Source organism: Delphinus delphis, chromosome 9 (assembly GCF_949987515.2).
Source record: "Delphinus delphis chromosome 9, mDelDel1.2, whole genome shotgun sequence".
NCBI lineage: Eukaryota > Metazoa > Chordata > Mammalia > Artiodactyla > Delphinidae > Delphinus > Delphinus delphis.
Window position 1 is genome coordinate 17,617,827 of NC_082691.1, and position 16,954 is coordinate 17,634,780.

The following is a 16,954-nucleotide window of genomic DNA, read 5'->3' on the forward strand; positions in this document are numbered from 1 at the left end:
GCCTTTTCATCTTGTCTGTCTTTCTTTGAATGTGGTTATTGTTCCACAGGCTGCAGGATTGTAGTTTTTCTTGCTTCTGCTGTCTGCCCTCTTCAATTTGAAGTTTTTAATTTAGTTTTTTAACTGAAACTATATAAGTAAGAAAGTTTGAGAGAATGTTGGAAAGAGGAAGGAAGAAATGGTTCATAAAACCTTTTCTCTTTTTTTATGTTTGTGTTTTACATGTATGTGGTTTTCATTGTATACTTTTGTAGGGTCCTTTTTAGTTTTCAGTCGTTACGATATCAAATAATTTTATCTACATTGTTCTATGGGATGATGATTTAGTTTACTGGCTGTATAATTATCCACCAAACAAGTGAATATATTAGAAAGGAAGGAAGAAGAAAGATAACAACACCAGCATAAGTTGCCATTGTTCTTAAACACTGCGAAAACATATAGAGCAACTAAGATAGCAAAACCAGAGAACCCCTGCTGGTGGAAGTGATGCTGGGCTAGCTTGGGGGCTAGCGTTTAGGGGGCATAGCAGCTTTTGTTTCTGCTCTGGGAAAGCCACTGTCCATGTAAGAAGTCCAGCCTTTGTGAGACTGTCATGCTGTGGGGAAGCCCATGCTGGCTGTGAGTAGATGATAGGTAGAGAAGCACTGAGGCAGCCAGACATGGGAGTGAAGCCTCGTGTTAGCTGAGTGCAGCAGAGTGAGTAATCCCAGGGATACCATGTGGAACACTTGAACCCTGCCCAAACTCCTGACTCACAGAATTGTGAGGAAGAACAATTCATTTAAAATCACTACATTTTGGGCTGGTTTCTTATGCAGCAAAAGATAATTGATACAGCAGCCAAACTGATTTTGACATACAGAGACAGCCATCCTCATGGAATCCAGGGACTATTGCTCCTATGACCCTTTCTTTAGGAATCTGAGAGACAATGTACTTGAGACAATCAAAATGAGTAGAGAAACAGCAAAGTAAAAAGTAGTGATGAGCATTAGAACTAGGATTAAATGAGAGAGGTAAAGTAGTGTGTCATGGCTGTATGTTTTGACAAAGAAATAAAATTCAACTGTAGAACATTGTGGGCAGAGTATGTGCAGAACAGTTCTTTTAAACTGTCTTCAGCAGTCATATTTGTGTTTTTAGTATTGGTGTTTTTTTTTGGCTGCGTTTTTGGTTTTTGTTGCTGCGCGCGGGCTTCCTCCAGTTGTGGCAAGCAGGGGCTGCTCTTCATTGTGGTGCATGGGCTTCTCATTGTGGTGGCCTCTCTTGTTGTGGAGCATGGGCTCTAGGCGCTTGGGCCTCAGTACTTGCGGCACGCAGGCTCAATAGTTGTGGCTTGCGGCCTCTAAAGCGCAGGCTCAGTAGTTGTGGCGCATGGGCTTAGTTGTTCCGCGTCATGTGGGATATTCCAAGACCAGGCCTTGAACCCAAGTCTCCGACATTGGCAGGCGGGTTCTTAACCCTCTGCCACCCGGGAAGCCCTGTAGTGTTGGTTTTGCATTCAGGTAATGTTTTGTTTGTATTGTGTAGCAAAGCAAATGAATAATTTTAAATACTCTAATTCTGTTATCTGTTATGTCTCTGGAGCCAGGAGTCTCTGCGTGGAAGAGACAATTTGTAGATGTAAGTTAGAAGATTGGGTAAACACCCTGTGCTCCTGATTTTTAAGTACAATTATCAATATGAACTCATGAGATATTTTATCTTATAATGGTATATACATTATATGTATATATTTTTATACATATGTGTATGTATAATGTTAATCTGAGACTGTTTTATGTGTATTGTGGAATCAAGCAAATGAATATTTATGTGATATTTTAATTTTGACATTTCCTAACTATGTCTACCAAAAAGTCTCAGAATTGAGCAAGCCTAGTTCCCAGAATGTGGTCTTCAAATGCTGCTGACTTCTAAAAGAAATCAGGGATTCTTTGATAGATCTTTGATCCCAGATCTGGGCCATGAAATATGCAAAATGATCCTGGAATATTTTTATACCATATACGAAGGCAAGTATCAATAACTGTTAACTAGAGTCATGATAAAAGGCGTCAGGAGCCAACTTGGAGAGGCCCTAGGGTGACCAACTATGTCAGTTTTAGCACTGCAAGTCCCATGTCCCAGGAAACCTCTCAGTCTCAGGCAAATCAGTACAGGTGATCACCCTCAGAAGCTCCGACTGGCCAAAAATGGGACATTGTGAGCATCTATAAGGATAAGAGCTACAGTGGATTGGCATCTTATATTATGTTTAAATCTGTGAGTTCATAATGATATCCAAAACAATGAACCAATTGTTCATCTTTGGTGGCTATTAGGAAAGCAGTCCTCAGTTTTGAAAACTGATAAACCAGTAGAGAGAATCTGGCGTTTATTCTTACTATTCTGTATGAACAGTACCACTGGGTAAACTAATATAGATGAGGTAAAGTTTGTTCTCATAGAGATGTTTTATAAGCTAGCAAATAAAGGCAAAATGACATAACTAGAGTATCACCATTTTGTATTCATTATGCTGTAATAGATTTTTTTTTTAACAAATTTATTTATTTTATTTATTTATTATTTTTGGCTGTGTTGGGTCTTCGTTGCAGCACGTGAGCTTTCTCTAGTTGCAGCGGGTAGGGGCTACTCTTCGTTGCAGTGCGCGGGCTTCTCGTTGCGGTGGCCTCTCATTGCAGAGCACAGGCTCTAGGCGCGCGAGCTTTAGTAGTTGTGGTGCACGGGCTTCAGTAGTTGTGGTGCGCAGGCTCTAGAGCACAGGCTCAGTAGTTGTGGCACACAGGCTTAGTTGCTCCGTGGCATGTGGGATCTTCCTGGACCAGGGCTCGAACCCGTGTCCTCTGCATTGGCAGACGGATTCTTAACCACTGTGCCACCAGGGAAGCACCTGTAATAGATTTTGACATTATCAGTGGCTGCTAACAACACAGGGAATCATACATATGTTATAAATACACTACTACCTAATGAATAAATTTGCCCAGAATATTAAACCTGTATCTGATGAAGCTGCCTACATCCATCTACTAAGGTATAAGGAATGTAGAAGACAGAGGGACTTGTTAAACTAGGGGAAGGCAATCAACTAAAACCAGTCTGTGGGAAACTGTGTAAGATAGATGATCCCGTATATTCAACAGATTGCAAAGGAAGAAAAAGAGATGCTAAAGGAACCCATTTAGGTTTAAAAAGGGCAAAATTAGGACTTTCCTGGTGGTGCAGTGGTTAAGAATCTGCCTGCCAATGCAGGGGACACAGGTTCAATCCCTGGTCTGGGAAGATCCCACATGCCACAGAGCAACTAAGCCTGTGTACCACAACTACTAAGCCTGCGCTGTAGAGCCCACTAGCCACAACTACTGAGCCCGTGTGCCACAGCTACTGAGCCCACATGCCACCACTACTGAAGCCCATGTGCTGCAGCTACTGAAGCCTGTGCGTGTAGAGCCCACGCTCTGCAGCAAGAGAAGCCACCACAATGAGAAGCCTGTGCACTGCAACGAAGAGTAACCCCTGCTTGCTACAGCTAGAGAAAGCCTGCACGCAGCAATGAAGACCCAAGGAAGGCAAAAAAAAAAAAAAAAATAAAAAGGGCAAAATTAAGCTACGGCATTTAGGTATATATAAAGCCATAAATGAAAGTAAGGAAGTGATTACCACAAAAACCAGAATGGTGTTTCTCTTGGTTAGGCTGGGGGAGTAGGGAGGATGGCTGGAGGGTGTTGTGATTGGTAGTGGGTACATGGATGGCTTCTGTAGTGGCAGACCTGGTTTTGTTTCCTGATCTGCATGGTAGTTCCAAGTTCATTTAGCTATAATTTCTTTTTTTTTTAACATTTATTTATTTATTTATTTTTGAGCGCGTTGCATTTTTGTTGCTGCATGTGGGCTTCCCTAGTTGCGGCGAGCAGGGCCTACTCTTCATTGTGGTGCGTGGGCTTCTCCTTGCGGTGGCTTCTCTTGTTGTGGAGCACGGGCTCTAGAGCACAGGCTCAGTAGTTGTGGCGCACGGGCTTAGTTGCTCCAAGGCATGTGGGATCTTCCCGGACCAGGGCTCTAACCCGTGTCCTTTGCATTGGCAGGCGGATTCTTAACCACTGTGCCACCAGGGAAGCCCTTGCTATAATTTCTGTATGTAGCTTTCTGTATTTGTAATATCTAAATCTATATTTTTAAAGACTTAATTTTTTAGAGCAGTTTAGATTCACTGCAGAATTGAGACAAAGATATAGATTTCATATATTCGTTGCCCCACACATGCATAGCCTCCCCCTTAATCAGCATCTGCCACCAGAGTGGCACATTTGTTACAATGGATGAACTTACATTGACACATCATTATCAAATTCCATAGTTCATTCTTGGTGTACATTCTGTGGGTTTTGAAAAATGTATAATGATATATATCCATCATTATAGTATCATATGGAGTATTTCCAGTGCCCTAAACATCCTCTGTACTCTGACTCTTCATCCCCCCAACTCCTGGCAACCGCTGATCTGTTTACTGTCTCCATAGTTGTGTCTTTTCCAGAATGTGATGTAGTTGGAATCACATAGTATGTAGCCTTTTCAGATTGCCTCTTTCCCTTAGTAAACTGCATTTAAGATTCCTCTGTGTCTTTTCATGGCTTGATAGATCATTTCTTTTTAGTGCTGAATAATATATTTGATAATAAAAGTCTGAAATGAAAAATAAGGAAGAAAAGGAAATTGATTGGAGTGAAAGCAACTATATTAGGAAATGGTGAGAGTTGCTGCCTTAAAGATTATCTAAGACGTGTTGACTGAGGATTTTTTTTTATATGTATAAATTTATTTATTTTGTTTTGGCTGCATTGGGTCTTAGTTGCGGCGAGTGGGGCTTCTCATCGTTGCAGTGCGTGGGCTCTAAGCGTGCAGGCTTCAGTAGTTATGGCACGCAGGCTCAGTAGTTGTGGCGCATGGGCTCAGTTGCTCCACAGCATGTGGGATCTTCCCAGACCAGAGATTGAACCTGTGTCTGCTGCATTGGCAGGCAGATTCTTATCCACTGTGCCACCAGGGAAGCCCGACTGAGGATTTTATTAAATGCTATTCTAAGATGATTTAACATGATCTGTTACTAGAGAGCCCCTGAGGTTTATTAAAAAGGGGGTGGAGTGCTGAAAACCGTTTCTAAGAAGGTAAATCTGGCAAGATGGATTTCAGTAAGAGACTGGAAAGCTAGCCGGGAGACCACAGTGTTAAGGTGAAGGTGATAAAGATTTGAATTAGGGTGATGCTTATAGGAATAGAGGTAGAATAGCCATTGTGTTATGCAACAGAAGAATAATCAGTAAGACTTGGTGACAGATAAAGTATGGTTAAACAGAAAAGCATTAGAAATAAGCTCAAAGCTTTCATGTTTGAGGACATATCCTTTATTGGGTAGGTACTGGGAATTCTGGAAGGACAGTTCTTGGTGATTAGATCTGTTATTTCTCCTCGTGATGTATTTAGAATCCAAGAGGAATGATTGCTTGGGATTCTACATTCCAAATGGTACATCTAAAAATATAATTCTGACAAGCAAGAAACTGATAACAGTGGTTGTTTTTGGTGAGTGCACAGTTGAGACATAAAAATATGAGGATGACTTTTTATCTTCTAATCTTTTGAATTTTGAATCTCATGCTTCTATTACCTATTCAGAAAATAAATAAAATTTAATTAAAGATTAAGATGCCTAAATCTTCCAGTTTACAGGGAGAAATTCTTATTTGACATTCTTTTATTATTTTAAGTACTTCAGACTACAGTTACTCAGAAAAGTAGTCAGTAAAAAGTAAACATGTTTAATACTTGGCTGCCTTTGATATACATATGTTTGTAAGTGTGTATTTGATTATATGTTTGTGTATGTTGTGTGTGCATGAGTGTGGCTGTGTTTGGCTCTGAGGTGTATGTGTACTTCATTCAGAAAAAATGTTTATAGTTGAAGCCTCAGGGACCCTGTCTTCCATGGCTCACGGGCCCAGCCGCTCTGCAGCATGCGGGATCCTCCTGGGCCGGGGCACGAACCTGCATCCCCTGCATCGGCAGGCGGACTCTCAACTACTGCGCCACCAGGGAAGCCCGGGCTTTTAATTCTTATTGCTACCAGTTAGGATTTTCCTCCTTACGTGGGAGATGTTCTTGCTTCTCATCCAGCTTCAGGGCCATTCAAAGATGGTGGTGATGAAGCAGCATAGACTGTCTCTCTTTTCTTTATTATCACCACTGAAGCTGAAGGTCATTATATATGCATTACTCCATCAGTCTCCCTTTTCATTCTCCCCAGGCAATTGCCCTGGATTGCCTCTGTAATAAAGCGTCTTGAAATACACAAATCTTTATTTCATGTCTTACTCTTTTGGATAGGTTAAGACCCACTATTGGATCTGGTAACAAAAAAGGGAATAGAGGTGACATATAAATGATAGGGTTTTTTTGGTTTGTTTTAATAACTTTATCTTTTACAATTTGTTATTAATAAAAACATTAGGAAATATCAGTAAGGGCATGCTTATTCTTTAAGATCTAGTGAAACTGGACCTTTTAAGTCTGTTCCCCTACAGACTTAGGAAAGAGAAACTAGGACTGGAAACAATAGGAAACAGTAGTAGGAAGCTAAGCAGCCGTAGCACAGTGGTTGTCAACCTTGGCCACACACAGGGACTGCATGAGGATATTAAAAGAAATACTGTTTCAGCTTTAATTGGTCAGGGCTCTGTCTTGCTTGGGCATTGGAACGTTTTGAACTTACACACTTGAAATTTTTTTTTTTCTTTATTTTTTTGGCCTCATCGGGTCTTAGTTGTGGTATGCGGGGGCTTTAGTTTCATCGCGCAGGCTTCTCTCTAGTTGTGGTGCTCGGGCTTCTCTCTGTGGTTGTGGTGTGCGGGTTTTCTCTCTCTAGTTGTGGCACATGGGCTTAGTTTCCCCGTGGCATATGGGATCTTAGTTCCCCGACGAGGGATCCAACTGGCGTCCCCTGCATTGAAAGACGGATTCTTTACCACTGGACCACCAGGGAAGTCCCCCTACATATTTGAATTTAATATGAAGTCAAGACTGAGAGCCACTGGCCTAGAGAAGAAAACTGGTCTATGACTGAGGAGAAAAGTGCTTAGGTTTCATAGCACCTCAATCCCAAATTCTCTTTGAGATAAATTGGAGCTTATTGTAAAATGCTGCTTTTTAAGACTGGTGATTATTTAGATTTCTGACTTATGGAAAACAAAAAATACATGAGTGAATTTTTAGCATCTGGAAAGAAGAGACAGATTCACATAGTAATAAAACTTCATGGATTGACTTTACTTATTTAACATTGCACAGGTTGCCTGTGATTTGCTTCGGAGAATCATTCGCATCTTGTATCTCAGTAAGAGACTCCAGGGACAACTGCAGGGGGGAAGTAGAGAGATAACAAAAGCTGCTCAGAGTCTCAGTGAACTTGGTAAGTCCTTTTGTTTTTTGATTCACTGGTTGAAGGAAATTCGGTTGTTTCAAGTTTTTGGTGATTATAAATTGAGCTACTTTAACATTTGTGTACAGGTCTTATGTGAACCTAAGTTTTCATTTCCCTAGGAGAAATGTCCAGGAGAAATGCTGATTTTTAGGTGACAAGTCTCATGTTGGCATGGTGCCTAGAAGATCTGTTGAATTCATTTCTTCATTCATCATTCTTTTCTTAAACATTTAGAGCAGCCTCTTGACCTTCAAGGGTGTCAGCAGTGACAGCTTTGAGTACTGACAGGTTGCAAGGTCTATGATGAAGCAGTTCATAATTTTTCAGGCAAAATTTTGAATACCTACCAAGTGCTTAAAGAACTACCTAACACCTGCATTTTAATGAGGCTTTGCGGTTTTCTTCTTTTCATTGGGTACCCAGTAATTTTTCTGAAGTGGATGTGTTTAGTGGAATTTGTACCTTTTTAGGTTCAGAAGGTCTTTGATTATATCCATCTTAAATATCAAGAGTCTCCTAATGCTTAGTAACGTGCTTTGAAAGTAGTTATGCCAAAAGAATATCAAAGATGTGCATTACATGTTCTTTTTGAATTTTCCTATATTTCAATTACATAGTCATACTGTAATGCTTATTCCCTGTTTTGACTAAGGAAATGTAACATCCTTCACAAAGCATGCTTCAACAACATTTCAATTTATAATGCTCAAATACATTGCTTAGGCACATCATGGGAATATATTGAACTTGTGATTTAGTGTGCTCGGAATATATTATATAAAAAGTTAATCTTAAAGCAGTGAGTAATGCTTCACTGTTTTTTCACAATATGTGCTAAATATAGAAGTGTAAAAATCTTAGTATCAGCTGTTATTTTTTGCTTTATCATATTTAATTTCTGTGCTCCAAAAAATAAACTCTCGAATAATAGAATCATTAAAAACAAACACAAATTATTCCAAGATTTATTATGTATACTTGTCATCACTGATACTCTTCCATAGTAAAAAGTTACTAGATTTTGATTATGATTATCATCTCTCCTAGAAATAACAGATGCTGTAATGCAAATGGTGATATCTTCTTTTTTTAAAAAAGGCACATTTTATTATTTATTTTGACATCCTTATTGGAGTATAATTGCTTTACAGTGTTGTGTTAGTTTCTGCTGTATAACAAAGTGAATCAACTATAGGTATACATATATCCCCATATCCCCTCCCTCTTGCGTCTCCCTTCCACCCTCCTTATGCCACCCCTCTAGGTGGTCGCACAGCACCCAGCTGATCTCCCTGTGCCATGCAGATGCTTCCCACTAGCTATCTATTTTACATTTGGTAGTGGATATATATGTCAGTGCTACTCTCTCACTTCGTCCCAGCTTACCCTTCCCCCTCCCCGTGTCCTCACGTCCGTTCTCTACATCTGCGTCTTTATTCCTGTCCTGCCCCTAGGTTCTTCAGAACTTGTTTTGGTTTTTAGATTCCATGTATATGTGTTAGCATATGGTGTTTGTTTTTCTCTTTCTGACTTACTTCACTCTGTATGACAGACTCTAGGTCCATCCACCTCACTACAAATAACTCAGTTTCATTTCTTAAAAAGGCACAATTATTAATCATAATGTTCTGTGTTGGTACAGTGCAGAGTATAAACTCATTATCCTTCCAGTGAGGCTTTGGCTTTACCCAAAGTTTTATAAATGTTAAACGATGACAAGTTGTTGAGAAAGTATAGTAAATTATGGAGTTATCTCAAAATGGATTGTGTTAATTTAAATTTTTAAAGCTTTGCAGATTATGTGCTATTCAAAAATTTCAAAGGCATCATGTCTTTATCATTCACCACTGTGGTTCAGTCTTGGCCAGTCCTGGCATTGATAATAAGGAGAAGCCAAGAGGGAGATAAAGTTTCTACATTTGGAATTAATGTTTTAATAAAAGTAATAATTTGGTAATCATTATTACAGTTACACATGTACACTAAATGCTGTTTCTGTGATTGGAGCATCTCTGAAATTATCAGTGTCTATATCTGTATGGTTCTGGCTCTCATTAGAAAGAATAAAATGATGAAGAGTAGCAGGCCCCTGAGATTAACTGAAAACCAATCTCTCAAACTTGAAAGGTCTTGAGGCTTGAAATGTAGTGACCAGATGAAATACATTGTCATCTGAAAATTATATTCTGAGGGACTTGGAGGGGAATGTCAGTGACTGCTAATGGATACCACTCTTTAGAGTGGTGAAAATGTTCTGCAGTTAAATAGTGGTGATTGTTGCACAACCTTGTCAATATACAAAAAAGCCTCTGAATTGTATGCTTTAAAAGGTTGAATTTTATGCTTTGTGAATTATATATCACTTTAAAGTTATATATCAATTTAAAAAGTATATTCTGGTGCCTAGTGATGATTATGCTGGTACCTTTTCTTTTTTTTAAAATTGAGGTCTAAGCGATATACAGTAAACTGCAACATATTGAAAATGTACAGTTTGGCAAGTTTTGACATGAAACCATCACCAATATTAAGATACATAACTATCGCCCCCCAAAAGTTTCCTTATGCCCCTTGGTAATCCCTCCTCAGGCATTTATGGATCTGCTTTCTATTACTATAGATTGGTTGGCATTTTAATGAACTTTATGTAAATGGAATCATACAGTTTGTGTTTTTGTTTGACTTCTTTCAGTCACCTTAATTATTTTGAGAGTCATCTATGTTGTGTGTATCAATAGCTCATTCCGTTTCATTGCTGAGTAGTTTTCCATTATATGGATATCCCACAGTTGGTTTATTCATTCACCTGTTGATCGATATTTGAGTTGTTCCTAGTTTTTGGCTATTACAAATCAAGCTGTTATGAACATTCATATACAGGTATTTTTATGGACATATGCTTTCATTTCTCTTTGATAAATATGTAGATACAGAATGGCCAGATCATATAGTAGATGTATGTTTAACTTTGAAAGAAATTGCCCTGGTGTTCTACCTGAAGTGTATGAAAACTGCACTTTTTCTGCATCCTTGTCAACACTCGTTATAGTCAGTCATCTTAATTTTAGCCATTCTGATAGGTGTGTAGTAGTATCTTGTTTTGAGTTCACAAAAAAAAGTTTGTAGAACTAATACAGGAGTTTAGCAAGATTTCAGGATATATGATCAATATACAAAAATTAGTTTTATTTCTTTTTTTTTCTTTTTTTTGTTTTTGGTTGTGCCACGTGGCTTGCGGGCATCTTAGTTCCCAACCAGGGATCGAACTCATGCCCCGTGCAGTGGAAGTGTGGAGTCCTAACCACTGGACTGCCAGGGAATTCCCTTTATTTCTGTATAATATTAACAAGCAATTGGAAGTTGAAATTCAAAAATACCACTCATAATAGCATTGAAAATATGAACTACTTAGGGTTGAATTTGACAGAAGATACACAGTTGTATACTGACAACTAGAAAACATTGTTGAGGACAATTAAAAAGACCTAAATAAGTAAATAAACATTGTGAATTGGAAGACTTTATAGTGTTTATTAATATGCCCATTTTCCCTAAATTGATTTGTATAGATTCAGCACAGTTACAACCTGCATCCCAGCAGGCTTTTATTAAAATTGACAAACTGATTTTAAAATTCATATGGAAATGCAAAGGATCTAGAATAGCCAAAACTTAAAAAAAAACCCAAAAAACAGGCACAGTTGGAGCATTAACCATACCTGATTTGAAGACCTGTTACAATGACTTATACTAATCAAGACAAAAAGATAGACAAATAGGTCAATGGAATGGAATAGAGAGCCCAGAAATAGACACACACGTAAGAACAACGGATTTTTGACACATTTAGTGGAGAAAAGAGTCTTTTCAACAGATGGTACTGGGAAAATTGGATATCCATATGTATAACAGTGAACTTGTATTTATACCTTACTTCATATAAGAAAAAAAGAAAACTGAAAATGGATCATAGTCCTAAATATAAAACCTAAAACTATAGAACTTCTAAAGGGAAACGTAGGAGAACATTTTTATGTCTCTGAATTAGAAAATGGTTCCTTAGATATATAACCCAAAGCACAATTCTCCCCGCCACACACAAATTGGTAAATTAGACATTATCAAAATTTAAAACTTCTGTGAGCGATGCTGCTAGAAGAATGAAAAGACAAGCAAGCCATAGACAGAAATGTTTGCAAAGTGTATATTTGATAAAGGACTTGCTTCCAGAATATATAAAAAACTTTCAACATTGGTAAGAACACAAACAACCCAGTTAAAAAATAGGCAAAAGATTTGAACACACACTTCACCAAAGAATATACGTGAATGGCAAATATGCATATATGATACTCAGCATCATTAGGCATTAGGGAAGTAAAAATTAAAATCATACTGGTGTCTTACTGACAGAATAAGCAGAATTTTTTTAGTGCAGACTTATGTGTAATTTTTCATGCATATTGTTATGTATGATTAAAAAATAAAACTATATAGTACAGATTTCAGGATTAAATTACATCACATTGATTTATGGTTTTTCTGCAAGAAAAGTCTTGGCACTAGATGAAAATTTAGATGGGCCTTACTAAATTTGTAACATTTTTTGAACATTAGTTAAGATGATACACTTAAATCACATTTAAGTTATACCATGGTTTATATATAGTGAATGTATTTTATGTTGTGTGGTGTGACAAAAAAAAAAGAAAGTATATCCTCCATTAATTTTTACTGTGTATGGTCTGTCCTCTGAGTTTTATAATTTTGTTGCTAAGCTGCAACAAAATGTTTTTTGATGATATATGGTGATACATTAACACCGTGTATCATGAGAAAATATTTTTCAAATTTATCATAGAAGCATTTTATGAAATATTTTTTATAGAAGGAAGGGATAGTCTAAGTTTGTTTTATCCACTAATGTTCTTATTGTAACTGATATTTTCTCAATCTGATAAAACAATACTTATATGCAAACATTTTTGATTTATGCATAGGTGGGAAAAAGTATGATTTACATAATCTTTGCCACGTAATAGGTGATCGATAATTAAGGAACTAATGAATTTTTTTTGAGATGTCTGTAAGATGATGTAGTTGGTGAACATTGTATTATTTCAAGCTTTTAAAAATTGTTTATTGATAGGAAAATTTGTAAATATGCCATGTAACCATTTCCAGTATTAAATTAGGTCTGAGATGACTTCTTTTTTAATTGAAGTATAGTTGATTTGCAATGTTGTATTGGTTTCTGGTATACAGCAAAGTGATTCAGTTATACATATATATGTGTATATATATATATTCTTTTTAATATTCTTTTCCATTATGGTTTATTGCAGGATATTGAATATAGTTCCCTGTGCTATGCACAGTAGGACATTTGTTGTTTATCTATTTTATATATAGTAGTTTGTATCTACTAATCCCAAACTCCCAATTTATCCCTCCCCCACCCCCTTTCCCCTGTGGTAACCGTAAGTTGTTTTCTATGTCTGTGAGTCATTTTCTGTTTCATAACTAAGTTCATTTGTGTCATATTTTAGATTCCACATATAAATGATATATGGTATGTCTTTCTGTTTCTGACTTACTTCACTTAGTATGATAATCTCTAGGTTGAGATGACGTCTTAAATGCATTTAAAACATACATAGGTTTTTGTGACAACTTCAGCGTAGCAAATTCAGTATGCCTTTTTTTTTTTTTTTGCGGTACGTGGGCCTCTCACTGTTGTGGCCTCTCCTGCTGCGGAGCACAGGCTCTGGACGCGCAGGCTCAGCGGCCATGGCTCACGGGCCAAGCCGCTCCGCGGCATGTGGGATCTTCCCGGACCGGGGCACGAACCCGTGTCCCCTGCATCGGCAGGCGGACTCTCAACCACTGCGCCACCAGGGAAGCCCAGTATGCCTTTTTAAACCTACAGTGTAATCATATATGATAAACATCTTCAGTACCTATGTTTGATTTAGATAGTCTCTAAATTACTTACATATGTGACCGGATTCAGCTACCACCAGGTCAGGGTGATGCTGTGCTCAAATCCAGAATAATGGGTTTATGCTTAGGTATGGGATTGCCAGTTGTGGAGACATAAGCATATTAAAATTACACACCCACAAACCCTCTTTTTTTTTAAACTAATTGAACTTAATGTTATCCAAATTTATATTTAACACATAATACCCATACAGCATTTATGATCGTATTTTTTTGGTTTTATCTTTCATCACATAGTGTCAGAAAATGAGGATTAATATCCAGATAAAAACAAGCAGCTTACTTTTTGTAAACTTTAGTATATTATTTTTCATACATTTCAAAGTTACAGTAGTATTTTTGGATGTATATTTTATTCCATATGGTCAGGTAATGTTTATTGAAGGTCTGTAGTTTACCTTACTGTTTGTCACCCCCTGCTGGACCATTCATCATTGTTTGAGAAAAATTAATTTAGTGTAAGGTTCTTCAATCTAGTAATGTATCAAATTTTCAATTACTCGGCTCTAAGGGCTTTATTTTCTATTTGGATGCTTAAGCCAGTACTTCTCTTTTCCATTCCAGTACATGTAAGTTTTAAAAATTGCAGTGTATCTTAAATGAATATAAACAATGCTCCAAATACAGGCTTCTTATTGTATTGACTTTTTACTGATTATTTTATTGATTGTTCCTAAAAAATGGTGTCAGCGTACTTCTAGCGAATTACAGCTTTGAGTCTCTAAGTCTAATATTTTGGGGAAACATTAGATGGGCTGTTTTACTTTTTATTGCCATTATACTTGATTACTTTATGTATAAAAATTCTAAATATGTTAAACATTTTTTATCTGTCTTTGGTTTAGTAGATTGAAATTGGCTATAGGCTAAGTTAAAAGGGTTCAATGTAAATTTATGATTATAGGTATACTTATAGAACTTTACATTTTAATACCATGTAAACAACAGGGCAGGTAGGCAGGCATGATCTTTTGAGAGACATGTTTAGTAAAATAGGATGCAGTTTTAGTCATTTGTTTTAATTTCTGTGTTAGGGACTTGAAATCTGTCAATAAATCAGAAATGTGTTTTTCTACCATATCTAATTGGAAGATAATGCTGATGTTACAGTTTTATTGTCACAACTAGGAATATATTCAGAGGCCAGTGGTGACCCCCCAAAAGTTGTCTTGTGCCTCTCTGAGTCAGTTCCCTCACCTCCAGCACGAACTTTTGTTACTAGAGATTTCATTTTGCTCTTTCTTGGATTTCATATATGTGGAATCATACAGGAATCATACATGGAATCATATGTGGAATCCATCTTTCTTGGATTTCATATATGTGGAATCATTCGTTTGATGAGTAGTATTCCAGTGGATGTGTATGCCACAATATATTTATCCATTCAGCTTTTGATACATATTGGGTTTTCAACTTTAGACTATTGTGAATAAAACTGCCATGAACATTTATTTTCAGTGCCCTTGGGTAAATACCTAGGCGTGGAATTGCTGGGTCATCTGGTAAGTGTTATGATTAACTTTTTAAGATTTGCTACACTGTTTTCTTTCTTTTTAAACTAATAGGTAATTTTATTTTTACAGTAGTCTTATATAGCAACAGTATTAGTTTGCTGGGGCTGCCATAACAAAATTATCACAGACCGGGTGTCTTAAACAACAGAAATATATGTTTTCACAGTTCTGGTGTCTGGAAGTTCAAGATCAAGGTGTTCATAGGTTTTTTATTTTCTGAGTCCTCTCTCCTTGACTTGCAGATTGCCACTTTCTCTTTGTATCTTCACTGGTCTTTCCTCTGTGCTACACTTTTCTAAAATGGTTGTAACATTTCCACCAGCAATGCATAAGAGTCCCATTTGCTTTACATCCTTCAGTGCTTGTCATTGTAAATCATTTTAATTTTAGCCAGTCTCATAGATGTGTAGAGGTATCTCTTTATGATTTTAATTTGCATATACATGATTACAAATCATGTTGAACCTGATTTTGAATATTTATTTCCCACTTCATTTATCTTTGTGTAGTGTCTGTCCAGATCTGTTGTCTTTTTTTTTGAAAGACAGTATGAATTTACTTTAAAACTGTGGAACAAATATTACTAAATTACTCAATTCAAACTGGAGTGCATTTTCACCCCTAAGTGCTTCGGGACTAAGCTATCCCATCTCCTTTTATTAACTCTTGTCTCTTACAATGTCTAATGATGACAAAAGGTTAAATTTGTGTGCCTAACCCAAATGTGTGGGATAAGATCTGAGCCTTGGATTGAAGTGCATTTGATTCACACAAAAATAAAAAATGGCTAAGAGGGTTCAATAAAAGACAATCTTGTGAAATACAGGGTAACTAGACTTTTGCCCTTGTTTTAAACTGGGTTTGTCTTCTTATTGAGTTGTGAGAGGTCTTTTTATATTCTGGATACAAGTTTGTCAGGTGTGTGTGTGTGAGTGTGAATGTTTTTTGTGAATATATGTGCATTGTCTTTTAATATTCCTAGTGGTGTGATTTGAGCAGAACGTTTTAATTTTGATGAAGCCCAGTGTACCTTTTTCTTTTTTTTTGGGAGGGGGGTGAGTTTTGTTTTACAGTTTGCACTTTTGGAGCCCTATCTAAGACAATCTTTTCCTGTCCTACAGTTGCAAAAAATTTCTTCTACATTTTTTTCTGGAAGTTTTAAAGTTTTAATTTTTGTGTTAAGGTCTATGATTCATGTCAGGGTACTTTTTGATATAATGCAAGGGAAAGGTTGAAGCTTATTTTTTTCCATGAAGATATCTAATTGATTCAGTGCCATTTGTTGAAAAGACCTTCCTCTCTCCACTGAATTACCTTGGGGCTTTTTTAGAAAATCAATTGACTCTATATCTGTAGGTGTATTTTTGAACTCTGTTCTGTTCCATTTATCTATGTGTCTGTCCTTATTTCACATATCTTTATATTTTGATTACTGTAGCCATCTTGAATTTGCATTTAAAGTCTATTTCTTTGTAGATGGAGTGTTCTTGAGTCTTGCTTTATTATCTGTTCTTTTATAATTTCAGTTTCCTTTTGTTTGGAGTGTTCATATATATTTTTACTAGTTATTGATATGGTTGGATTGAGTTTGCCATTTTGCTATATTCTATTTTTATCATCTTTTTTCTTTTGTTCCTGTCTTTCTTTCCTGCTTTTTTTCTTTTGTCCTTTTTTCATAAACCATTTTTAAGTGTAGAATTCAGTGTTATTAAGTACATTCACAGTGTTGTGTCACCCTCAACACTATTTCCAGAACCTTTCCATCATATCCCAAAGAGAAACGCTGTATTCATCAACCAGTAACTCCCCATTTTCCTGTTTCCCCAGTCCTTGGTAACCTCTGTTCTACTTTTTGTCTCTGAATTTACCTATTTTAGGTACTTAATGTAAGTGGAATAATACAGTATTTGTCCTTTTGTGTCTGGCTTATTTCACTTAGCATAACGTT

At 36.9% G+C, this 16,954-nt stretch overlaps 1 protein-coding gene across 2 annotated transcripts in view; it reads left to right on the forward strand.

Annotated features, from left to right (window-relative positions):
- COG5 (component of oligomeric golgi complex 5) overlaps positions 1-16,954 on the forward strand; it is a 283,839-nt gene that overhangs the window by 37,695 nt on the left and 229,190 nt on the right. For both annotated transcript variants that reach the window (XM_060020256.2, XM_060020255.1), the window contains exon 6: positions 7,354-7,474. In XM_060020256.2, coding sequence (XP_059876239.1) covers positions 7,354-7,474 — 121 coding nt within the window. The remainder of the gene's footprint in view (positions 1-7,353; positions 7,475-16,954) is intronic.